Source organism: Talpa europaea (genome assembly GCF_964194135.1).
Source record: "Talpa europaea genome assembly, chromosome: X".
Taxonomy (NCBI): domain Eukaryota; kingdom Metazoa; phylum Chordata; class Mammalia; order Eulipotyphla; family Talpidae; genus Talpa; species Talpa europaea.
Window position 1 is genome coordinate 81,291,189 of NC_140081.1, and position 25,960 is coordinate 81,317,148.

The 25,960-nt window shown below is 42.8% G+C and overlaps 1 protein-coding gene across 3 annotated transcripts; it reads right to left on the minus strand.

Moving 5' to 3' along the window:
• Positions 1 to 25,869, minus strand: AIFM1 (apoptosis inducing factor mitochondria associated 1; the record flags this gene model as incomplete). Of its 3 annotated transcripts, none has more annotated exons than XM_084259103.1 (16): positions 1 to 72; positions 400 to 596; positions 2,285 to 2,409; positions 3,827 to 3,969; positions 5,866 to 6,006; positions 6,467 to 6,555; positions 6,899 to 7,006; positions 8,088 to 8,196; positions 9,077 to 9,153; positions 9,733 to 9,817; positions 11,150 to 11,240; positions 12,433 to 12,563; positions 12,693 to 12,817; positions 13,740 to 13,839; positions 17,208 to 17,338; positions 25,764 to 25,869. In XM_084259103.1, the coding sequence occupies 16 exons, from the start codon at positions 25,867 to 25,869 to the stop codon at positions 1 to 3; spliced, it is 1,830 nt and encodes a 609-aa protein (XP_084115229.1). The 3 variants fall into 3 exon arrangements, with proteins under 3 accessions (XP_084115229.1, XP_084115228.1, XP_084115227.1); XM_084259102.1 differs by lacking the exon at positions 17,208 to 17,338 and adding an exon at positions 18,502 to 18,644 and having other exon boundaries at positions 12,693 to 12,811; XM_084259101.1 differs by lacking the exon at positions 17,208 to 17,338 and adding an exon at positions 18,502 to 18,644.
• Positions 25,870 to 25,960: the final 91 nt, after the last annotated feature.

Below are 25,960 nucleotides of genomic sequence, written 5' to 3' on the forward strand. Positions count from 1 at the left end.
TCAGTCTTCATGAATGTTGAACAATTTGGCTACTTCATTGAGATCTTCATGTTGTTCCCCATCCTTGATGATCTGAGGGAGAAAGGACAACAGGTCACCAACCCAGCCCATGTGCATTCAGGCAGCACGGTGGGGCAGCCTGGGCCAGCCCCATCTCACGCTGGGAGAGTTGTGGGAGCAGCGTTTTACTAACCCCAAAGGAGTGTGGGCCAACCCCCGGGCCACCCAGCCAACCGCCAAGTGAAAACACGACATTCCTGAGCCAAGGCTGAAGCTTTGTTCTACTCAGGCACAACCTGACCTAGGTGGACAATGCAGAGCAGGGCCCTGGATGAAAGCACGGGAGCACTTCCGGCCCGTACTTCCCACCCTCCCCCAACAACTCTAACCAGCACCCACCTTCCTTGCGATGGGCATTCGGTTGAAGATGTTCCACAGCACGATCCCCACCACCACTTTGTCCCTGAGGTAGAAGATGACCCCTTTGCCGTAGTCCTCCCCTTGTGTGGGGGCCTGAGGAACTGCAGGGTTGCTGGTAGGAATGGCGATTTCTGAGGCCTCGGACTCTGTCTCACTCTCTGATCGGATACCAGTCCCTGTGGCCAACCCCCAAAACAAACAAACGAAGTCAAAACCTCAGTTATTATGAGCTTGAGGAATTCCAGAAGGCAAGTGTCTTTGGACACCTGCTTTGAGATGATTTGTTTTTCTATCGCCTCTCAGCAGATGCTGGCCTTTTCCAGTCTCTCTTCATCAACAAAGCTGATGAAGGTTCCTCCTTGTCAGGCTGTGGGCAGTAGGTCAATGTGACCCCAAACTTTCCTCCATCCCTTACAAGCCAATCTTCCATGTATGCCCTGAGAAACATTCTAGATGTAGTCCAGTCCAGCAGCCACTTGCTACATACAGCTGTTCTAACCAAAAATAAGCTAGAAATTAATTAAAGCAAGCGTAAAACTCAGTTCCTCATTTGTAGCAGCCATACTTCCAGTGCTACACTGCCACATGTGGCTAGTGGCTAAGGTATTGGACAGAGCAGAGACAGGCCATTGCCATCACAGCAGAAAATTCTAGCAGACAGTGCTGCTAGAGAGACCCTCTGGTCAAAGCAGAAGTTACTTCTGTGTGGAAAAACCATCTTGGTGTTTCCTGTCAGTGGGAGGTGGTAGCATGGGGAGGAGGCATCCTGTCTTCTGACAACCCCCAGGCACCGAGTAATACTTACTGCCCAGTGGACAGAGCAGTGACCTTGAGCTCATCAGTCCCTGGGTCCCTCTCCTGGTCCACTTCCAGAATTAAGGAGTGTGGAATCCACTTGGGTTACCCAGGGAAATGACCCACATAGCTGTACAATGTCCTGCTTTCTCCTCCTTAAATAGCAACTTGCCCTTGAAATGCCTCTGACAAGAGGATACGGAGGTTAAAGAACATCAACCAAGGTCATGGAAGGGAGAGAGAGCAGGGCTAAAGAGATGTGTGTGGGAGAGAAGCTCATTCCATGAGGTGCCTTCTGTGTAAAGCAACCCTGGCATTAAGAGCTGACAAAGGGGATTGGAGGCAGCTCAGTTCTTCAGTGCCCAAGGGCCTATAGAAGATGGCAGGTCCTAAGCTAAGGTTCTTGGGATTAGCAGGTAGCAAAACAAACAAACAAACAAACAAAAAAAACAGCAATAAAAGCAGCACCTTAAAAGTTCAGGGTTTTTCATCATGCAGGTCCTATTCCCTAGACAGACTTGCTGACCTAGCCACCATCTGGGGTCGAGGACAGACACCCACAATACCCGAGTCTGTGCTCTGACCAGGATCCACGAGGTTGCCAGCTCTCAGACCGCTAAAGAGTGAGGACTCTGGGTTTGGTTTATTTATTTTTTTTTAAAGATTTATTTATATATACAAGAACCAGGACATAGGCCACAGTTTTGGGGGGTGAGAGGATTCACCAGAGACAGAGTGGTGAACAGAACAGGCAGATGTACTGAAATACACTGCTGAGGGGAGCAGCGGGTGAGTCAGGAGAGGTCTGCTGTGCCATGTGGGTCACCTCCCTGGCCAGGGATCGAACTTGTGCTGTAGTGGCTGCGGTGAGCTTCATAGATTGCATCTTAACCCCTTGCGCCACCAGGGAGGCCCCCAGGTTTGGTTTATTTTAAAATACAACCTGAAAGCAAAGCTTTCACTGACTGCTCCCTCTGGTCAATACAGAAACCCCTTGTTAAGGAGAAGCTGAACCACTGCTTCTCAACACTCCCAAGAGAAGTGGGCGGGGGGGAGGGCGCTTTCTTACCGGACTGCTCTGTGGCCGATTTGGGGTTGTCTTGTGCAGTTGCTCTTGCGAAAACACCAACTGTGGGCAAACTACTGTCCACAAGACCAATAGCTTCGTAGCCAACATCAGGACCCAAATCGCTCCTAGGGAAGGTGAGAAAAGAGCGTGCTCTGTCAAGGGGCTACCAGCAATGACATGGCTGCACATGTTCTCTAAGACACCAGCTTTCATGCCAACCAGAGAAGTTGGCATGTGCAACAAGAGAAACACAAAACACTAGGGCACCTGGGGGCAGCTGTGAGAAAGCATGATAATCCCAAGCAGTTTCTATTTCCCTTAAGATGACATCATATGCAGCACATCCACAGACCACGGTCTATGATTTCTTAAAGGTGTTCATGCTTTTACCCCATACCACCTTTGGGCAGTGAGGGGTTCCTCACATTGACCATTCCCAGTGTGACTTTTGCTCATCCTAAAACAGCCCTTTTGAAGCTGTAAAGAGTGCTCCATATTTATGGAGTTCAGAACCTCTGATACTTTCTGGTTTCATTAACTGATGGTATTTTCCTCTTAGCCTTCATTACTCAAGAGTGGATTGCTTCCTACTACGAGGCCCCTTCTTTTGGTCATTCTATTTTAATTGCTCTTCTTGGAAACCTTTCCTATCATTGCCCTGCCTTTCTTTACAAACTAGGATCATGACCGAATGTTTGCAGCACAGACCCTCCATGGTTTTGTAATCATCCAGGCTATGCGAGCTGTTTTGTTTCTAGTGCTCTGCATTTTCTTATCTTTTTGGCTGCAGCAGCTCACTGGACTGGTCTCTTTCAGGGAACAGTCTACAATGACTTCTTGGATTCTGCTCCTGGGACCTAACTGATAATTTCATAGCTAGGGACTATTTTTTTAACTGTATTATCTTTCAGGAGTTGACCCTGAAATCCATCTGTAATGTTTCTGCCGCCCGCTCATAAAGTTGTAGGTTATCATCTTAAAAAGTACTCCCATCAGCTGAGAATCTCCCCAACAGGAACAGCTGAGAAGCTCCTAAAACCTTGATTTTTTTTTTTATGGACTCCCACCTTTCGAATCAACAAAATGAAAAATCATGCCAAATCGGGCCAGCCCCAGCACTCAGGATGCCCACTGCCAACCTTTCTCTTTCCAGAGAACTGTCTCTAGATGCCTGGCTTTGAATCGCTGATCTTGAGGGTGACCTGTGAGCGTGCACCTTTTCTGTCAGTACATTGGGCTCATTAGGGTTAGCAGCAAAGAACCAATTAAAATATTCTGCTGTCTATACCTAAGCATACACTCTTGAATCACCTACTAGAACTGAAACTATGAACTACTTTGCCAGAGTGCTGCTGCATCTCCATTCATTCACCAAAGGTATCCCTGTTCCCAGAGGGCTGCTCAAGGGTAGAATGCATGTGTATGAGGTGGAATGAATTCACCTCTCTGAAGCTGAGTGACCTAACAAAGAGACCAAACCATAACTCCGATTCCATTAATTCTGTTCCAACCAGTTGAGTCCTCAGGGCACAAAAGTATTACCAGAACATTGACTGATGCCAGTATGGCTTAGCAGCTCCAGTCATATTTTCTCCAGCCAATCTTCCGCTCACAACAGCATGATCATGGTGCTCTACCCGCCTCCTCCCCAACTTTATATCGTAGAAGCATGCGGCATCTCCTGCCTTTGGAGACAAATACATCACACATGAGCACATGACAAAAAAGCAAGTTAAAAATAGAATACAGACTTTTGGGGCTCAAAAAAAATCTTGTGATGGTAACAAATCACCATTTTTCATCTACAGGCCAGATTTATACCTACACGATCAAAATAGTTGCGATTCCACTTTTTAAATACTATTTCTATTTCCACAGAACTAGCCTATGTCTTCTATGTTCCAGCTGACTCCTATGTATTTCTTCTCAGTCTGCCCTTAGCAGAGACAGGATATTTATTTATTTGATTAAAGATTTATTTATTTATTTATACAAGCACTGGGTACAGTCAGAAGCGCGGGAGGGTGAGAGAATTCACCAGAGCCAGAGCGGGAAGCAGAGCAGGCAGAAGGACCGAAGGACACTGCTGAGGGGAGCAGCGGGAGGCAGGAGAGGTCTGCGCGCCATGTGGGACCCTCCTCCGGTGGCCGGGGAGCAGCCAGGGATCAAACCTGTGCTGCATAGGTCGCGCGCAGCTTTGCAGCCCAGCGCTCAACCACTGTGCCACCGGGGAGGCCCAAGACAGGATATTTAATAGCTGTATTTGCACAATATTCTTTCCTACACCTGGAAACCAATTTTTAGGTGGAACTGTCTGTTACCTAGCACTGTTTTCCAAAATGTTTTTGGTTATCCAGTTTTCATTCATTTGACAAAATATTTGTGGAGTACTGAACACATACAAAGTATTACGTCATCTGCCTTGCTGAGATGCACCTGACAGAAACGCTGCCCACCGGGAGAGTATAAGCTAGCTGAGGAAGGCGGGGCGCTGTTCTTCACTGCAGTGCAATGCAAGCGAGCAGTGGACTACTGGAGAGGTGCAAGTTAAGTGAGCTCGGTGTTCCAAGCAGAGATAGAACCCCTGGCTGGAGGTGAAGAGGGCCAGCTCCATGAAGGATGTGGTGTATGAGCTTTACTCTGTTCATCGTTGTAACTATCCAGACTGGGGCTATTCCCCCAACCCCAAAGAAACCTACAAATCCAACATGTGACCAGTGGCGAAAGAAACTATGAAATACAATTAATGGAATATTATACAGTCATTAAAGTGTTTACAGGCTTAGGGGCAACGTGGAAAATATAATGTTAAGTGAAAAAGAGAATATAAATGTTCATGTACAGGATGTTCGCCATGACAGTGTATAACAACCAAAACCCAACGGCACAAAAATGAAGGAAGAAAATACACCAAAATATCGGTGGTTGCTGCAGGGGACTTTGCCCATCTCCTGCTTGTCTGTGCCTTCTACATTGAGTTTGTATTGTTTTAGGACAGGTTAGAAAAATCCAGTAAATTATATCTTAAAAAAAATAAGGTTTAAAGAAAAAAATACCCTTCTAAGTTCCTATGTCTTTGGTTGCAGAGTCCACAATCAAACACAATCCACTTGCAATGAGCTAACAATGGGGAAATGACCTCATGGTTCCTCCACACTATAGTCTTGTTTGTGTCATGACAGATTTTTAAAAACAGCTAAAAATAGTACTCAAGGGAAATGAAAACAGAGTAATTTTCCTTTCTTGACAATGTTACACAGCTGCTTCATTCTCCATTCCCTGGACTCAGGTTCAGGCAAAGGGAACAGTACATCAGCCTGAAAGCTGTGCCCACACCTGCTAGGGTAATGCCGATGACGGCCGCCAGCAGCAGGAGCACAAGAGCTCTGGCCTGTGGGCACGAACACTGCCCATTTCCTCACAGAACAAGACTGCCCCTAATCTTACTAGGTCAAGCAGTTTGCAAGTGTCTGCCCCCTGACCTCAGCCTCCAAGCACTGCGCCCACATGGGTAAGCTGCTGGCCAGTCTCAGGACACCAGCAGGCAGACATGCTCCAGGCTGGGAACCAGGAACACTTACCACCCAGATGTTAGAGCGTGCTTGCAGCTCCGCGTTCACCCGGAAGCCTCCAAAATCAGAGTCTATCTCTAATCCACCAGTCTTGGCCAACTCAACATTGGGCTCCAAGCCCACAGCTGCCACTATGTGGTCAGTTTCTACCTGAGGAGAACAAGAAATCATTCAGTTTCTGCAGTTTCCACATATGACTGAGGGGCCTCACAACTGCACATTTGGTTGTGAAGTTTGGGGGCTTTGCAAAAAACGGTTAACTTACCTCTGGTAGACAGATTTTAAGTTCTTTTTCCTAAAGCCCCCTCCCCTCCTTCCACACACACACACCGCCTCATATTAGCTGACTGGAAACCTGCCACTCGAGTCAGGTCTCAGAAACCTGTGATACAGACAGGAAGGGGCTGCGGGAAAGTGGTTCACCGGTGTCGACCCTGACTCTCATGATTCTCTATTTGAATGGAGGGACAGTTCATTGAGAAAATGATGATGGGTTAAGGGTGGCTACCAAGAAAAATGAATCAACTTGTTTCAAATAAAAGAGTAGGAATGAGGAGAGGGGTAGGGGAGGGCCAGGAGGTCTTCAGGCAGCCTGGCATCCCCTCCTTACCTTCCGGCCATCTTTCAACTTGATGAGTAACTTGCCACCGCTGACTCCAACAGACTGCACGATGGCATTAGGCATCACCTTAACCCCCTCTGTAAAGGCAAATGGGAGCTGTGGCTGAGCCCACAAGCCTGCCACCTTCGTGAAAGCAGGGAAGCTGACTGGAGGTATCCCCTGCCATAAAAGCAGTAATCATCTACACCCAGGCAGCCTTGGGGAACTGCAAGAACCAACACCCACAGTTCATGTTCAGCCCTTCTGGGAATTTGGTGCATGAGACTCTGAGCACCTACATAAGCCTGGCTAACTGGAGAACAGAGGAAACATTTTCTTTGTCAGGGGATATGGCTTATGTCAACAGGTCTCCCAAAGAAGCAAACTTTGCCTCAGGCCTGACTCAAGGGAAGAAGCACAGCAAATGGAAAGAGTCTCTACCTCGTCTGACTTTTTCCATGGTCCAGTTGCTGAGGTATTCAGGGAGGATCTTGCCCATATTTCCCTTCTCAGGAAAGAGCTGAATCACTTCTGTGCCCAAGGCTTGAGCTGGGAAGAAGAAACAATGGTTGAGCAGGAGGCAAAAGAAAATCCTAGGAAGGCAGGGAAAGAAGAAAAGGGGCAGCAGGCAGCCATTCACCACACCCAAGGCAACGCTGCCAGCCAGGCCAGAGCACCCATTTATGGGGCATTGGGGCCCATGGGCCTTGGTGCTTGAATTCCTTCATGAGGCAAATACCACAGGTGCCAGGACTGTCGTCCCTGGATTCTAACTCCACACTGTGAACTCAGTGCACTTCCACCCTAGTGTCCCCTCAGGCCAGTGCCTGGCACTCTCTGAATAGTATGCACCTTCCTGAGAAGATGCCCCGAGTTCACATAGCTGAAAAATAACAGTAAGAAATATGGCTGCCATAAAGCATTCAAATTGGAACTACAGATGGCTGGGACCTATCACGAGTGAGAAGGAGTCACTCACTTATACAGAGAGAAGTTCAAAGATAAGTTCTGTAGCCCACATTGCCCAGACCATCTTAAGTATTCATTCTCGGGGCCTCCCCCGTGGCGCAGCGGTTGAGTGCTGGGTTGCGAAGCTGCCTGCAGCCTCTGCAGTGCCGGTTTGATCCCCGGCTGCTCCCCGGCCACCGGAGGAGGGTCCCACATGGCGCGCAGACCTCTCCTGCCGCCCGCTGCTCCCCTCAGCAGTGTACTTCGGTCCTTCTGCCTGCTCTGCTCCCCGCTCTGGCTCTGGTGAATTCTCTCACCCTCCCACGCTTCTTACTGTACCCAGTGCTTGTATAAATAATAAATAAATAAATAAATAAATAAAAATAAATCTTTAAAAAAAAAAAAAAGAACTCACTCTCCTTAATATTTTCTAAGGAGCCCTGGCCTAGAGGCTAGTGGCAAGGGAGGAACAGATCACTGTTCAGTTGCTCAGGTGACAGCTATTCTGTCACTAAGGGATCCCTCACCAGCACCAAGCTCCATGCTTAGCTTTTTACCACATAAACCTTAGTTAAACTCTTTCTGCTGATCCTGGCAATGCATCCTGGAATTTGCAAGCACCATGAAAAGCATGTAATATAGGACCAGAAAAAGAAAATCGAGGTCACTCCCCAGTACTCACCCTTTCTGCCAAGAGCACAGGCCAGTTCGCTACCAAGGAAGCCCCCACCGATAATTGTAATCGACTTGACTTCCCGAGAAATCTTCTCTAAGGTTCTAAAGTCTCCAATCTGCAGGATGACACCAGTTTAGTCCATTGATTCCCCAAAGGTGTACAGGATGATAATCGGAAATATTTTCCTCTAAGGCTCTGACAGAGTAATTTGCACACAAAAGCTTCTCCTTGAAGAAAGAAGCTCAATTACAGCCTCTCTGTTACTGATGTCAATTTCTTTCTCCATTGTAACACTCCTTCTAAAAACAGGGGTTCTCAAGTGGGGGCAGTTTTGCTCCCTCCTCCCAAGGGGACATGAGGCCAAGTCTGGAGACATTTTTGTTGTCACAACTGGCAGCAGCGAGGTGTTAGTGCAGCTAGTCAGCAGAGGTCAGGGATGCTGTCCGACATCCTGCATGCAATGCACAGGACAGCCCCACAGCAAACAATTATCTAGCCCCAAATGCCAATGGTGCTGAGGGTGACAAACATGGTTCTCAGACTAGTAGAAGTCTGTGCAAATACCCACAAGAGTGGTTTTCATAAGCGGAGCACAGTGTCAAGAAGCAAAGCCCCCTTCCTTTTTCACTTTGGGTCTCTCTGTTCTCCCCAAAGTGTCCACAACAGCACTTGCAATGAAAAATGCCAAGAGGTTACAAGGAGTTCCAATGACTCAAGTGCACCAGGAAAAAACAACTATGGAAGAGCAATTGGAAGGAACTATAGCAAGCAGTAAAAACACAGAATGTATTTTTCTCCTAGGAGCTAAAAACCCTTGAGTGAGGTATTTGAGGTGCAGGGAGAGGAAGTGACTTGCTCGAGGCCAGATAATAAGGCAGTACAAGAGCCATAAATAGGATTCGGATCTCCCAATTCCCTGGTGGGTACTCGGGGACCACAAGATTATGCTACCTCTTCAAAACCCACACAAGGAAAGCACTGCGGCCGACAATTACCTTTCTGAAAAGCGTTGTTCTACTCTTCACCTCTGCTCCAGCCCGATCTATGGCAGAGAGACTTCTTGGAGTGCCTCCTGGAAATAAGAGGCAGAAAACCCTTTAGCCCATTAAGCGGGAGTTAGGTCAACTAGTCCCCCCACAAAGGTGGCGCTGTAGAGCCTGTGATCCTCCCGTGCCAGTGCCACCACCCCATGAACAGGAAGTGATGGTTTTGTTTTCCTTCCACTCGCCTCATATCAGGGCTTTTATAAATTTCCTCTGAGAATCAGATTTGAGAGTCTCTCTTGCGAGGGCCCATCCTCCCCATAGATGCCCAAAGGCTGGTTATTGCTCCCACCTGCTCTTCCAGTTTCTGCTGGGCATTCACCAGAGAGTTACCTACCTTCATTTAAGCAACTGCTTCAGCTCCTCTTCATTTCTGATTGGAACTAGCAATATCACTTTGAGGGCAGAAGGCAAGGTCTAAGCCACCATACCTTCCCCAGAAGAAAGAGTAAGGAGAATTCAGAAAGGCTATTGCCTCAAGAGAAGAAACTGATTTCTGAGAGCCCGGGTTTCAGTGTTCTAAAGCTTAATGAAAGCCTCCTCTAAAACTGGAACGAGTTGTTTCAGGGAAGAAAGCCACCTCGAAAGCCACCTCCAGAAACACTCACCTGTTGCAATCAGGCACTTTTCATAGGTTATCTGCGAACCGTCACTCAGTCTCACCATGTTGCCTCTCACGTCCAGCTGCACTACCTGGTTCAGACGTACAGGGAAAAATGGAAATGTGAACACACTTCCCAATTTTTTCCTGATATGTGGAACACAGAATAAAATTCAACATTTTAAAGTGTGTTACTCGGTGGCATTTAGTATATTCTTGAGGTTATGTGACCATCACCAGTATTTAGTTCCAGAACATTCCAATGCCCCATAAAGGACCCCTATACCTACCAGCTGTCAACCCAATGAAAAGAAAGACTTCTTGACCTAAGCTGGTCCTGAAGAAACTATTTCAAAGTAACCATTGGCACCACAGTTTCAGGCACCTCAGTTTTATCTCCTGCCACTCCCTACCTTGTGTTTTCTGCTCTACTAGTATGTAGCTTACTTGTATTTCCCTACACCAAACATGTTTTTTCACATCCTTGTGCCTTGGTTTATTCTATTCTTTTTTTACTTAGATGCCCTTAATTTTTTTCTAATCTAGTGAAAGTCTCTTCATTCTGCAAGATTTCCCATGCTATGACACCTCCTCCTCCTGGAAGCCTGCTCTGAAACCATCATTATTCTGGGCATGCTTCCCAATCATTCCCACAATATGTCCTCTACACCTTTCTTACTCCACATCTAGGTCTCAGGATTATGTTCACGTTGCTGCCTAGTACCACTATCACCTAGAGGGCAGAGCCTGTGTGTTATTGAGACATAGGGGAGACTTACTATGTTGTCTCACTACCGGTCTCTCGGTAGACCTGGACCCATCTTTTCTGCCTAACATCCCCCTGCAGAAGTGGACCCCTCCCTGTCAAAGTGCCTGGCTTGTGCTCTGGATCCCCGCTAGTTCCAGCTTTGTTCCTTCTGATAACTCCTCCCTCTCTACTAGAGCTCTGCCATTTGTTCACAAACACACTCTAGCACCTCCTATTAACACAACAAACCTGTGCTGGATCCCACAAATGCCCTCCCATAACTGTCCCCATGTCAAGCATTCACCCATGAGAAGTCTAACAGTATTTTCCACGCCAAGTTATTTTACTATCCTGAATAATACATACTTGTATCTCATCATCAGTGATGATGGGAGTGAGGAAAAATAGGAAGGAAAATGGGGAGGGAGCAGTTTCAGGGTCATGGTCCCCAATGACTTGACTTCCCTTTCAGTTGACATGTTACTCTGGGCTTTGAGATTAGTGCTTTCCTCAGAAAAGACACCAATAAGTGTAGACTGGCAATGTGAAACCTGACATCCTTAGATGAACTATAACAGCAGGACAGATGTGAATAGCAGCTGGACAAGTCCCCATACTTGCTGTCCAAACAGGCACATGCATGGAGCCTGACAGTGGCAGCAATGCACTAACTCACCTTCTTCCCCGTGAGTACGGCTACACCACCATTCTCAATGTGAGGCAGGTCCTGAGCAGACACGTAGAAAGAAGGTGGCTGGAAATATATGCTATGCAGACAAGAGGAAGAAGTGTTATAGCACCTGGAATTGCTATCAACTTCCCCTTGTGTAAAACTCTTTCTACCATGAAAAAATTTTAGGAACGTTTTCCAAAGTAAGCCTCTAATACCACTCAATCTTGGTGGTGACTTACTTATACAGGGCTATTTCAGACCCATGGTTCTCAACTGGGGGCACTTCCAGCCCCGGGGACATTTGGCAATGTCTGGAGATATTTTTGGCTATAACAGTTTGGGGAAAGGGATGTTCTAGTGGGCAGAGTTCAGGGGTACTATTAAACATCCTACAATGCACGGACCAGTCCCCACAACAAAGAGTTCTCCAGCCTAACAAGTCAACAGTGAGGAGGCTCAGAAACCCTGCTGTGGATTTAGGTTCGTTTCAAAGTGAGAACTGGAGGAGGTGATATACACATACACCCCCAAATGACCCCCAAATGGCCAGAATGGTGCTGGCCAATACTAGGTCTAGCTCCTTACATGACTTTGCTACAAACAGTAGACATTTACTGTGAGATATTAATTAAGGGATGATTACACACTTGGAAGTATGCATCCTGCTTGAGAATGGAACATGACAGTTAAGTAAGAGAGGCGGGGATTTTTGTAAAATATAGTCCATTATCAAAGGGATTGCTAACGAAAAAATTGGAAATGAAAGAACATGGTACTAGAATCAAAGAGCTCTAAGGAGTCCTTTTTTAAAAACAAAAAAGGCTTCTGAACCTTTCATGCATGCAAACATCTAATAAAGAGGCTCTTCCTTAGAGTGTCCCCACTCTCATCCCCAATTCTGAGTGCCTGCTAGGGTTTCAAAGCCAGTGCCACAGAAGATCATCTTCTCTTTTGCTCTTCTTGGACAAGTGTAGAGCAGTGATAACACTGGCTGGGCTGATTTTCCCTAAAGAAGTATAACATCAAAGGCCTTGGAAATAGGGGCATTCGCGCTTTGGAGGCCATTTCACCTTTAATTGTTGGTAGATCTGACTGCAGAACACAGGAATCTTGCTACTGTGACTTGTCGCCTCTAAGCTATACCATGGATGTACTGCAGCAGCTTTCAATGTGCAGCCACGTCACCCTTCCTATGCACTGACATGGTACCTGCAAAAGCTTGGCACCTGCTTCCTCTGCTTAGCTGAAGTTGCCAGGCAGGCCCATTTTTACATAAGTGAACATACCTTCTTTCTTTTCCATTCCATTGTCTGAATCGCAGGGTCTTTGTGACATTTGGATCATCTGAAAACCATAGTTCTTTTGAGAGAGGAGGTCGCATGTATGGCAGCTCAGGATCTTCAGATACAATTAGTACCTTCATACATAAAATGGCGATACTTATCAGAGTCACATGACCAAACAGGCAAAAGTCAAAATGTTCATGAAGGCTAAGTGCTTGCAGACTAACTATGCTCTCTGCCAAGCAAGACCATGGATGCCTTACCCTGGCCCCAGGATCCCGAGCACGGATGGATCTGGCTGCAGCAAAAGCAGCAGTGCCTCCACCGATGAGCAGGAAGGGAACGTGACTTGGTATTCTCACTTGAGGAACTGACTCTCCTTCTGGAGCTGTGACAGAGCAGATGGGGTCTCTTCTTAGTCTTAGGTGATACCTTGCCACTATTTGAAAAGATAACCTGGCACTCTCCCCACTCCTTTACACAAAACTAGCAAAACACTGCCTATATTAATCTTAACAAATTTCACAGGAAAAGCCGTATCCCTTCATTTTACAAGTGAAAAATACCCCCCAAAGAGATGAATGATTTCGCCAAAGTCATTCACTCATTAAGTCTGTCAGAGCTTAAGCCTAGCTTACACGCTTAGTTATTTCTAAAACATATTAGAAAGTACATATTAGAACACATCTGCCCTTCCCATTAATTTCCTAATCACCAACAGGAAAATATCAAGTTCAGTTTCACCTTTTGTTAGCAATAAAAGGGGGAAAACCCAGCAGGTCAATTGGGGATTATTATACAATGTTCACGAATAAAGAGGTGTTATTGAAGAAAGCACTATAAATCGCCTACCCAGAATTGTGGGGGCTTATTAAAGGATTAAAACACTCCTCTCTAAAAAATCAAGCCAGTCACATGGGATAGAAATGACAGCTAGGGCTCTATTCTTTAGGAAAACAAATATATTTTTGACAACTCAAGACCCCAAAGACTCAATGGAAACAAATATACCGAAAGACTTTTCTCAATGAAAAAAAAGGCCTTCATCTCTTTGCCAATAGCTTTCCTTAAGTTTGCCTTTTTAACTTAAAACTTGCTGTTTAGAAGCCAAATAAAAAGAACCAATTGTAATCATTAACGATACTCTCAAATCCAAATTCCAGTGGAGTACTTGAACAAATTACTCCCAGGACCAGGGTAGTATCTTACAACCTCACAGCATCATGGCATCTACAAGACATCCACAAAGCATCATACCCAATCTTTTTTATAATTATCCCTTCGTACGCTGAGTTTCAAATCATACTCACCAGATAATGCAGCCATTTTCTGCTTTTCTTCTGGGGTCAACCCTAATCCCGAAATTCGTTCATGATATCGTCTCTTATCATTTTTCATGGTCTTGTAGGCCTGCAGACCCAAACATGGGGAAAACATATTTCATTGTACAGCTAGCTCATACCAAAAGTAACATCACGATCTCACAATTAAATGAGAAGCTTTTGTCTACACGAGGTTAGTTACTCTGTTAAAACTACTATGGCAAACTTATTTTTCTTAAATAAAAAACACTGAGTATGTACACATTTGGAAACAATACAGATAGGCAGATGAAAATGTCCCAGTTTCAGATTTCCTTAGGCTCTATGGAAAGAATTTTGCTCATATATTTAATTCTTAAGGCACAGCTAAAGAAAGAAGAAAAACATTTTATACTGGAAAAGTAAAGTGCTAGGAAGGGCTAAACTTTATAAAAGGGGTTTGAGACTGTGCTGGATACTAGCTATGAAACCAATCTGTATGGTCCTAGGTAGGAAGCTCTGACCTAAGTTTTCCTGGTAGATATTCCAGTTGCTGTGGGTACTCAGACAATGGCCTGAAACATGGCACCAGTAATCAGTCTCTTAGGGAAATTCCTCTTTCCCTCATGGTCCATCTTTTACGATACTGGGGAATTTATTAAGGGTTAAGTACCTTACTGTAACATTTGCTGTATTTAAAATATACTACCATCTCTATCCTTTCAAATTGAAGAATACTGTAGCATTATGACTAGCTTTAAAAAAAAAAACATACAGAACCAGAGTTATTGAGGATTTTAAAAGTAAAGCAGTAGGTAAGAATGACTTGCTTTACGCTGGGCTGCAAAGCTGCCTGCAGCCTCTGCAGCACCGGTTCGATCCCAGGCCGCTGGCGAGGGTCCCACAAGGCGCACAGACCTCTCCTGTTGCGCTTGCTGCTCCCCTCAGCAGTGTACTTCCTCAGACTGCCTGTTCTGCTCCCCACTCCGGCTCTGGTGAATTCTCTCACCCTCCCGTGCTTCTGACTATACCCAGTGCTTGTATAAATAAATAAATAATAAATCTTTAAAAAAAAAAAGACTTGCTTTATAATGTTTTTTGTATTTTGTATGCCTCAGACTCAAGAATACAAAAATTTAAGTGACCATATGTCAAATGAAGTCCCAGATTATTAACTAATTCCAGGAGAAAGTGAGGACAATCAGAGGAGGTATCCTAAAACATGTTCTAAGACTATTTCCATGACCCACAGCAGAAGAATATGCTGCAATAAGACACCTGGATCCTGAGACCTGGACTTTACTTTTATCAGTCTGGTAACATCCAACATCTGACATGGATGGATTAGAAAATTAAGGGCCATTTTTTGAAAGTTATTCCTTGAATTTACCACTATATTCATCGAATTAATAAACTGAACTCAACTAACATTAATTTCAGAAAGGAAGATTTTTTTTATTTAACTTGGCATAGGATACAATAACAAATGTAGTATTTACAAATACCTGCCACACCTTAGAAACATTTCTCTTGAGAAAGGGACTTTTTCCAAAAAGGATGGTTTAGTCTGGTCAACACAAGTGAACAGAGACATGAATTGGTGTCATATTAATATTCAGAGGGATATCCAAAAATAGCCTAAGCCCTCTCACACCTAGTGACTTCACACATGAGGGGAAGAGCAGACCAAGAAATAGCTTGAGGTTTAGCGGGGACAGGACAAAAATGAGGTTTGTCATAGATTTATATACATACATCTATTTATATATTTAGCTCTTAAGTAAATATTCAGATACAAAAATATGTTCAGACATACTAAATAGATATCTGCCTTTCATCCAAGTGTTTTCTGTATCCCCACCCAGTTTAAACAATTTCCATTTAGTGACATGAACACAGGTCAGGTTAAGAAAAACTACAAATTTATGAAAATTAGTGGAGACAACTTTTCTAAACAGAAGTATTTACTCTGGTTTCAATGGCTTTTCAAAGTTTGGGGAGGTGATAAAGGTTAAATGAGGTTGGAAGGGTGGGTCCCTAATCCAATAGAGCCGGTGCCCTTATAAGAAGAGGAAAAGACGCCAGAGCTCATGCTCTCTTTCTTTCCCCCATGAAGACAGGAGAAGGTGACCATCTGCAAGTCAGGAGAGAGCCCACACCAGAACCTGACTTGCTGGGATCCTGATACTAGACTTCCAGTACTGAGATCGTGAGAAAATAAATTTCTGTTGTTTAAGTCACCCTGTCTGTGATATTTTCTTATGGCAGCCAGATCAGACTAGTACAAACACTAAATAACTTATAGTCACATCTCATCACATCTGAACTCTGGTCTTAAGTTAACAGCTATCTTGAGACTAATTCCAATTTCAGAGAAAAATAATCTAAGCCACTTCAGAGCAAGTTTTTAATGTTTTAAAACCTAATATAAAACTATATAAAATAGTTCGATAACAGTTACAGGTAGACAAAAGCTTATCATTTAACCTGAAACCACCGTGATAGAGTAGGTTTATTATTACCAGTGTTGGATAAACACAGAGGGGAAGGAGGCATTTAACTGAATGGCTTGAGAGGAACTTGTACTTCACTGATATTTCTAAGACCCTGTTTTATGGCCTGGCATCAAGAGATTTGCCTGGCAGGCTTGGTGGAGGCCATCCAACTCTGGTAGAGCAACATAAACCAGAGGTTTAGCAGGTTTAAATTGTTATAAACATATCAGAGACGAACACTTTAAATCTATTTTTGAATGAATGGGGTGGAACTGATGGGAAAAGTTGAGAGCGCTGTGAAATGGAAAAGTTAAGGCTCAGAGGGTAGTATCTGAATTATGAATGAGAGGCATTTTAAAAAAAGCAACCTACATGAATGTGTTAGCTTATACCACTTCAGCCACTAGTTTGACCAAATTAGAGATTACAAAAGGGACACTGCCAAAAGAATTTACTTTAAAATGCAGGCTGGGGCTAAGTGGGGAGAATATTGCAATATCTATGGCTTTTGGGACTTCCTCAGAAGCACTCAATAAAATGCCTTTTCTCAATAAAAGTAGGGTTAATCAATGGTTTCCCACAAAACACAAAAATTACATTTTGCGTCAAATGATTACAAATGGATGGTGGTCAAGTTACCTTTACTTTAATGTTTACTCTTTGAGATTGTCTTGTTAGGTAAGCAGCACTAAAGCACAATATGGTTAAGCCTCATAAATTGGCAAAAGTTTCAAAGAAAAGTTTCAAATGATGAGGATTTGTAATAATCACTCAATGTTGGCTGTAGATACACAGGGCAGGACCTCAACAGTTTGAAGAATGAGAGGTAAGGACTCCCTAGTGGCTGACAATGTCCCTTTAATAAATACCAAGGAAGCACATGCTGTGAATACTTGACTGTAGTCAAATGACCAAGTTTTCATTAGTGCCATAGTCTCACCCACCCTACCCCCCAAAATATATTTTAGTGTCAGCATCTTACATAATACACTCCTGCCCCAGTGACTGTTGCTCCTACAATTAAGAAGTACACTAGGCTGCTGCCATCTTTCCCAGAAGCACCTGTAGACGCTAGTGATCTAGAAGGGGGTCCTAGGTGATGACACTGCACAACTGTAGGTAAAGATAAGGCCAAGAAAGAAACAAAAGGAAATAGAAAAGGCACTAAGTATTAATGAAGAAACATTCAACACAAAGGCAGGGAAGCATTTTTTGGTTACCCTGTGCTAAAAAAGAAAAAAAGACTGTTCCAAAATTGGAGGCGAATTTGTATTTCCTCAAAGTCTGTTATCTTACTCTGACCTGACTGACAACTGGCAAAAGTTGTCTACTTTTCTTAGGTATTGGAGTCAGGTCAGGGTAGGAGGATCTAGGTAACTTCAAATTATTTTCATGTGCCTCTTTTTTTTTTTTTAACCTAGGGATCGAGAAAACAAAGATAACTTCATGTCTTACTGTCTTGCAGAAAGAACCAAAATTGTAATGGTGTCCAGCCATTTGCTCTCAATAAGTAAAATAGCTTCCTTCAATCAAGAGTGTTACTAGGTATTATCTAAGTTGGTTCACTCAACCTTACATGATCCAACTTTAGACTGATCTGCTTAGTCACAGTAACCCCTGCCAAATTAAGGAAAAAAAAAAAAACTCACAGAATAACTTCTGTGGCCATTTAAGCTGATCAGAGTTCATTTTAGGAGATATAATTGTGTTAATTCTACATAGCAATTAAAAACAAATTTCTCACCTCACACAAACTCCATTCTAAAAATTGGAGATACTAGGCCTGTTTCTAGAATATAGTCTTTGGGTAAGATTCAGGCACAGTTTTCCTCTTAGGAATGCTTAATGTTTTTAGTTTCTTTTTAAATGCCTTTCCCAAGCTGAGGAAAAATAAAATAGTTGACAAATGGGTCAAAATCAAATATTGTGCTAAGGAGCTGCAGTGAATTCTGACCTTATTCACAGTTAATTGTGTCACATCCAAGAGAAAAGGTACAATTTGGTGGGTTAGTCAAGTCTAAGAAAACACTGGCTTTCAAGAGTAAAAAGACAAGTGAAAAGAGCAAAGATCAATCAACATGAGATTATGTTTCCAGTCATTCCCAAATTGGCTCTCATATGGCATTAGACAGTAGGCACTTGAAAGGTTTTTTGGAACTTCTTTCGAAAGGAGAAAAGGAAGGGAATTAGTTGCAAAAGTTTTAAAGCAGAACAGTATTGAGTCTATTAATGGGAGCTGTTTGCAGCTTCTTTACACACGCTGCTTTTCTACTTACATATGCACCAGCTCCTACTGTTGATAAGCCCACAATAAGGACTAACACAGATTTATCGATTTTGCCCCCTGATGCACCAGAGCTAGCCATTTGTCTTGTCATCTGGAGCTCCAGAGGACCATGCCATCGCTGGAACAAGTTGCCTAAGGAACACAATTTATTAAGACACACACATACAAAAATAAAATAGTTAATACATATTTATGACTAAGTTCAATGAGTTGTACAAATAAAGACTTACTGCCCATTGGGCTGCATGAAGTTCACTGTTAAATGATCAAGAAAAAAAATCATCAAAACTGTACATACAAACACTATGGATTTCAGAATGAAGTCTTAAGTTGTTGAGAGTTTTTAAGATACATTCTAATGTTGCCCAGGGAGAAAATTTATAGCTTCCAGAAAAGATAATGAAAAACATATGGGCAGTTCATCAAATACTTCTCTCTTCACATTATTACCATATGACATGAACACTGAATAGATAGATAACTGAATAGATGACTGAATAGATAGATAAAAAGTTGATTCCAGTTACCTGGGACATTACAACAGTCACTTAAAGAGTCCTCTAAATGGTTGGCTCAAACCTTGCACAAAACAATAAAACCCTAGAGTACAATCTAATCAGGACTCAGTTCAGTCTTGCATGAAAGGTAACGTGTCCGGAAGATAGAAATTTTAAAGATGGAGGAAAAATTAGAACTGTTTTAAAAGCGATTTTATCTCCCCCAAAGATCTGAAGAATATCATACTACGAAATCTTTTTTAGAATGGCAAGATTTAAAACATCCACCAATTGCTTGGTTCTTATTCTTCCAAAATATAAATTATGGTGATGTAAAGTCTTTATAACTAATCATTCGATGATCATAACAATTCTGACACCAGGCAATATAGGAGGTTTCATAGACAAGTCTCAGTACCTTCTCTGCTTATGGTAACTTGGACCTAGAGCAGGGGTTTGTAAACTTTTTCATAAAGGATCAGATAGCAAGTGTTTTCAGCTTATATGGCCATATGGTATCTGCTGCAACTATTCAGTTCTGGTGGTGTGGCACAAAAGCAGCCACTGATGATATATAAATGAATGAGTATGGCTGTGTTCCAATAAAACCTTACTTATGGACACAGAAATTTGAATTTTACATAATCTTCATGTATCACAAAATTATCTACTTTTGATTTTTCCCCCGTTGTCTGTAAAATGTAAAGCCATTCTTAGCTCCAGGAACACAAAAACATGTGTTTGGCCTGTGGGCACTAGGTTGCTAACACCGACCTAGAGCAGTGGTTGTCAAACCTGAGTATGCTTCAGAATCCCTGAAGGGTTTGTTAAGACCAAGAAGAACAGGCCCCACCCTCCAAGTTTCTGAGTCAGGATATCTGGGGTGGGGTTCAAGAATAGGCATTGCTAACAAGTCCCAGGTGGTGCCGAAGCTTTGAGAACTTAGTTAGAGGCAGGTAGATAGCTTCCTGGCCTGACAAGGTTTAAAAAGACAAACAGAATGGGCAGTGGTAGTAGCACTCCATCTATACTTGCAGAGATTACAAATGGGGTGCTTTTTATGTGAACATAGAGATTGGAAGTTAATAGACTCTTATGCCCCAGGACCACTTGGGTGCATTATTACATAATTTAACTGAATTTTCACAAAAGTTCTTGTGTGTAGGTATTACAAATGCAATTTTTGATGGGCAGGAACAGGCTCAGAAAGATTAAATATGAATATTTCAATAGGTCTCCTAACAGTTAATGTATTGTAAAGTTTAAGATGGGGCGGGGTAGAAATAGGGCACTTCCCCAATTTCAGGGCAAAGAAGGCAAAATATGTCCAACACAGGCCTGTAGTGTCTTACCTGAAATCCTTAGGAGACTATTTCAGAATTCAGAATTGTCTGGTCTTACATATATTTAGTGCATTTACCATATAGTAAGTAATACCCATCACAACATGGAGCAGCAGTCCACACATGCATTCACATTTCTGTGACCAATCACACTGAATGGGATAAACAAAAGTTTGTATGTAGCCTCTCCCCGGTTCAGGTCAGGTTTTACTGGCAAATGACTTACAAACACCTGATTTTGAGTCCTATTTTGATTTCTGAATTATAGATAAGAGATATGGAAATGTATTTTTCTTTACTCTTTTTTCCTTACCTGCTTTTAGAATCCTTCATCACCACATAAAGCAAAATGGTTTATATTTGGAAGTAACAAACCACGAAAATAAAGACATATGCAAGGGTAGAGAAACTTATCTCAGTCTGGGTAAGCTTTTGATTTTCAGAAGTCCACAATCACGATGAAGCATCATCAGAAGTAGAAATTGAGAACTCAGATTAGAAAATGAAACTGGTTAGAAAAATTTCCACGTGGTTTTAGTTCAACACATTTAGTTTTGTTTCCCACTGCCACTCTAAGTTTGTTTACTGAAAATAAATGTTTCTTCAAAAATGCCATTTATCCCTCTGGAAGATCCTAAGTCCAGGAATCATAACAACTTTGTTTTGTTATAATAGTAAGATTCTGTTTTTGCTTGCTTTTCACAAACTGGTGAATGTAAGAGTGTAAATTTGGGAAAGTTCATCAGTGTTTGCCTCAAATTGCAAAAAAAAAAAAAAAAAGAGATTTTTGTAAAGTAAATTGATTTCTTAAAATGCAAATCGGTTAATACCGAAAGTAGTACTTGAAAAGAAATATAATACAACATATTTTCATTAACAAACCAGATGTTTTTATATCTATAAGGGACATAATTTTGCAAAAGGTGGTTCAGTACTGTACAGATGTTTGTATTTCTACCCCTCATTTCCCATAAAATTACTACCACCCACTCATAGCTTCAAATTTTTACCTGATTGAAACATGTCTTTTCACTTGTCTTACTAAGTGGGAAAGCCAATTTATTCCTTGACTTCTCATTACTGTACCAGTCTATTTGTTTTAGCTTTTCTGCAGTCAGACCACACATAAACAAGGAGTGTTTTCTTCCTCACAATTAAAATGCAATTCCTTTTTAAAATTTAATATATTTATATATATGACTGCCATAGTAGCAATAAGTATCATGTCAGATAATTATCATTTTTCTTAGGGCTTGGAATAATTAAGATCTGCTCTCTTAACAAGTTTGATTATAATGCAATACTGTTGTCCACATTTACTATACCGTGCAAGGATTCAATTCTTGAATTGTTACACAGAGTAACAGTGCCTAACATATTGCAGGTATTTACTTAATAAATAGTTGTTGAATCAATGAAATAGAAAATTTCCCCAATTCTCTTGATAATGACTGAATATTCTGAAGAATTCTTTGCAAAGAAGCTTTAGTCAGGTTCCATTTACTTCAGGTTGCTTAATGATAAATTAGCAACCGCGAATAGCAGAGACTAGCATTAGGCTAGTACTGAAAACTCATTTTTGTAGATTTCATAATCTCTGGTGTTTCTATAATCCCAGAAGTCCTTTTCCAGAAATATATCCACAATGAATGCACTTAGGAACCCAAATGGTTAAGAGGAGTGTATGTTCTTGAGTCTTGTTTTCTGAACAGCAATATGATTTTTCTGACATGGATACAACACAGCATGGGACAAGCAGAGCTCTGCCCACTGTAGCCAGGTGCCTATTAATAAGCAATCCAATGAAGGTAAACTTCATTATTTATTGGCCTTTTTTCAGTAAAGCACCAACCTGCGTTGGAATTTTAGAGAATCAGCTACTCTAATGAAAAGCACCAAAGGAAAGATAATTGAGATAACAAAAAGAGCGAAGTTAAGCCACTCACAGCGCCAGGGTTCAATCACTGAGAATTTACCATGTGCCAGAGACTGTACTAAATAAATAGGTAGGTAAATAGATAAGACACAATCCCTGTCCTTAGGTCATGTGCAGTGTAAGAGGAGAGAATGGTTATTATTCTGAGTATCAGAAATGGGTTTGCTACAAATCACAAGAGACTCAGGGTTGCTTGGTCTGGTTTTTTAACCCTTAAGTCTATGAAACAGAAGGAAAAGAATCATTATTCATTCAAAACAGTATTTCTCAAACTTGCCTGATCATATTAATCGCACTGTGGCAACCTCCTTGGTGGCGCAAGGGGTTAAGCACCGCACTATGAAGCAATCCGCAGCCTCTGCAGCATGAGTTCGATCCCCGGCTGGCCAGGGAGCAATCCACATGGTGCAGCAGACCTCTCCTGTCTATCCCGCTGCTCCCTTCAGCAGTGTATTTCAGTCAGTCTACCTGTTCTGTTCCCCGCTCTGCCTCTGGTGAATCCTCTCACCACCACCACCCCCACCTCAGCATCTCTGGCCTGTACCCCAGCACTTGTATGCATAAATAAATCAATCTTTTAAAAAATTGCACTGAGGGGCTTGATATAACATAGATTACCAGGACTCTCCCCTGGAGTTTCCCATTCAGTGGGTCTGGAGTCAGTCCTTGAGTAGATTTATATGGCCAGGCAAATTTTGGAAATGTGACCTAGAAGAAAGTTGCAGTATGCAGCAACTCCCTCAAAATGTGAGAAAGTTTCTAGAAAACAACATATTAACTGTCTGAGAAAAGGCTGACTTGCCAAAATTTTCTTCTGGAAAGCTCTGTCTCAGCAGAAAGAGTAAGGAAAGGCTCATCTTCTAGGTTTCAAGAACAAAAAAAAGTATCACTTGGCAGTGTCCAGGAAGTCTGGATCCTTGCCAACAAGGAGTCCAGGTTTCTTTTTAAGGAGGTGGGAAGGATTCTAAATAGAGGGACATGTTCAAACATTTGACCCTCAGATCAGGGGTCAGTGATCAGTTTGATCACATGGGCAGCACAATGTTTGGTGACCAAATCAAATACTACTGAACAAAAAATATCTATTACCTAATCTGTGTGATGCTCCTTGGTGCTGAATGCAGACACAAGGTGGTGACTATTAGTTACTGTCAAGTATTTCTGGAAGGAAGCAGAGCATCCACATAAAGTAAATAAGCAAATAGTTACAATTATGGTTTTAAGGCAAAGGGTAATATATAATGGCAATGAACTTGACAATGGTGACAAGACGTGAGGTAAGTTTGCTAGCATCCTAGCCAAGGACTGGGAAGGAGATGGAAATGGGGTGGGAGAAATGGCATGTAAAAAAAGACAATGCCTCTGCCTCACCTATGTGAAAATATATGATAGATCTACTTTGCTAAAATGAATCAGATTAGAAGCAATTAATAATCAAGTTAGGGCCTCCCTGGTGGCGCAAGGGGTTAAGCCGCAACCTATGAAGCTATCCGCAGCCACCGCAGCATGAGTTCAATCCCCGGCCAGGGAGCTGCCCACATGGCACAGCAGACCTCTCCTGACTTGCCTGCTGCTCCCCTCAGCAGTGTATTTCAGTCAATCCACCTGTTCTGCTTCCCACTCTATCTCTGGTGAATTCTCTCACGCCCCCACACCTCTGGCCTGTACCCTAGTTCTTGAATGCATAAATAAATAAATCTTTTAAAAAATAATCAAGCTAACCAATTAGGGTTAATTCTTAAAAATAATAGAATCAATTTCTTTTTGAAATGGGAACCCCACCCCCACCATTTCTAAAGACAGATGATGTTACAGTTTGATGTTTGGCCAAACAATAAGTGTATACAAAGAGATGGATGGCTATGTCAGGGAATCAGAATATATTGTATAGCAGACTGCCTTTAAACCAAGCCATGCAATGGAAAAAACCACTCTGAGTCTGTATTTTCCACTAGTTGTAATATTACCAACCACCATCAAATGTCTAATCAATCAGTTTAACTTGCAAATCCATATTTAATCAATGAGAACTTCTGATTGGACTTTAGAATACTAGTAAAAGTTGTGAGTTTAAGCAAAATAAGTACATGAAGTTTGAAAGGCCAGTGGATGAAAATCTTCAGCTAACCTAAGTTACGGTGTCAATTTCTGTACACCTTGCATAGAGCACTATCATTTGAATGCAGAAAACCCATATAGATGACATCACGGAAGCAGTGTTAGTTAAAAGCTAAGGCAGAGATTTTTACATTGCAAGAGCACTTTGTATTAGCACATACATCCATCAGGAAACATTTTCTTGAACTGGAAAAACTGTTCAAATGTATATCTGCTAAGATATTTCTCAGGGAAATATTTTTCTACTTTTTATTTTTAAAGGACCCTGAAGATGGTGCCACATTGGAAACCCTCAAGAATAACTTGACATTGCAAATGTGAACCTCTTCAGGTGGCCATTCAAAGATTGTTGATTCAAAAAACAACAAAGCACCTCATACACGTGAAGAGATTCATACCCACTTGAGGTTGTACAGGTGAAAAATCAGCACGTTCAAGACATGCTCAGATCAATTCACAGGTATCTGATACAGGATGGGTTAAAAGGCAACTGTTTAAGTGGAAATAATTCATTTTTAAACTTTTAAGGTCAAACTTTAGGAAGCAGTTCTGAGTTGTGACAAGGGCACCAGAGACTGGCTACCTATCCTTTCCTGTTCTTGTTAGGTACGTGACCTTGGGCAAGCAATTTCACTTCTCTGTGCCTCGGTTTATTACCTATAAAAATAAGTGGGTTGAACTTTACCACAAAGTCCCTCCCAGCTCTAAGATTTAATGGAATAACTTCATGAAGGCTAAATACAAAGCGTCCTGCACGCTGTTTCTTTGAAGCATTAAAGACCGGCAAGAATTACACTAACCAATCATCTCAAACTAATTCTGGGCCAGCTCTTCTGGGGTCTGGCAAACAACCAACTGACTCCTTACTGGCACTGCACACAGTCTGTTACACATGGTACTCAAAGCTAGGGATGTCTTCTGGGGTTTGGAAGGTAGAGCAGGTAATATGCTCATTTACATAAGGGTGTAAGGCGGCAGGGCTTAAATGTCCTGTTTAAAGTCTCACAGTCCAAAAAGACCAAGTCGATGTGACCTCATTGCTGCAAAGAAGCGGCCTGGGGGTGGTGGAGCGGCGGCATGGCACACTAGGAGATGGCTAGCTGTTCTGTTATCCCTGAAGAGCAAACCCTCCCGGGAAAAGGCCTCACGCTGACTACGGGGTTTCAATTCCCTTGAAGGTCAGGTCGGCACGGCTTGCGAAACTCACAGCGTGGATTCCACCAATTCAGAATTCATGCAACTATGAGTGGAAGTTTCTCTGGGGGCGGGGAGGGGGAGGGGAGGCGAGGGCATAGAGGCTTAGGCAACCTATGGCGCCCAGGCCCTTGGTGGGGGTTGCACGGAATGGGTCAGTCACCTGGGAGCCGGTTCCTCTGCCTCGGGCCTCGGACACACACTGTCCGCACCAAGGGCGCCAGCTTCTGCTTCAAAGCACCCGCTGCCAGGCCTCCACACCGGAACATTTCGGCAACCGCTACTCCGCACCTCCTCCTTTCCTTTCTTCTCACGCACCCACCAACGGGTCAAACAGCGTGGGACCCGGCCAGCTCCCCG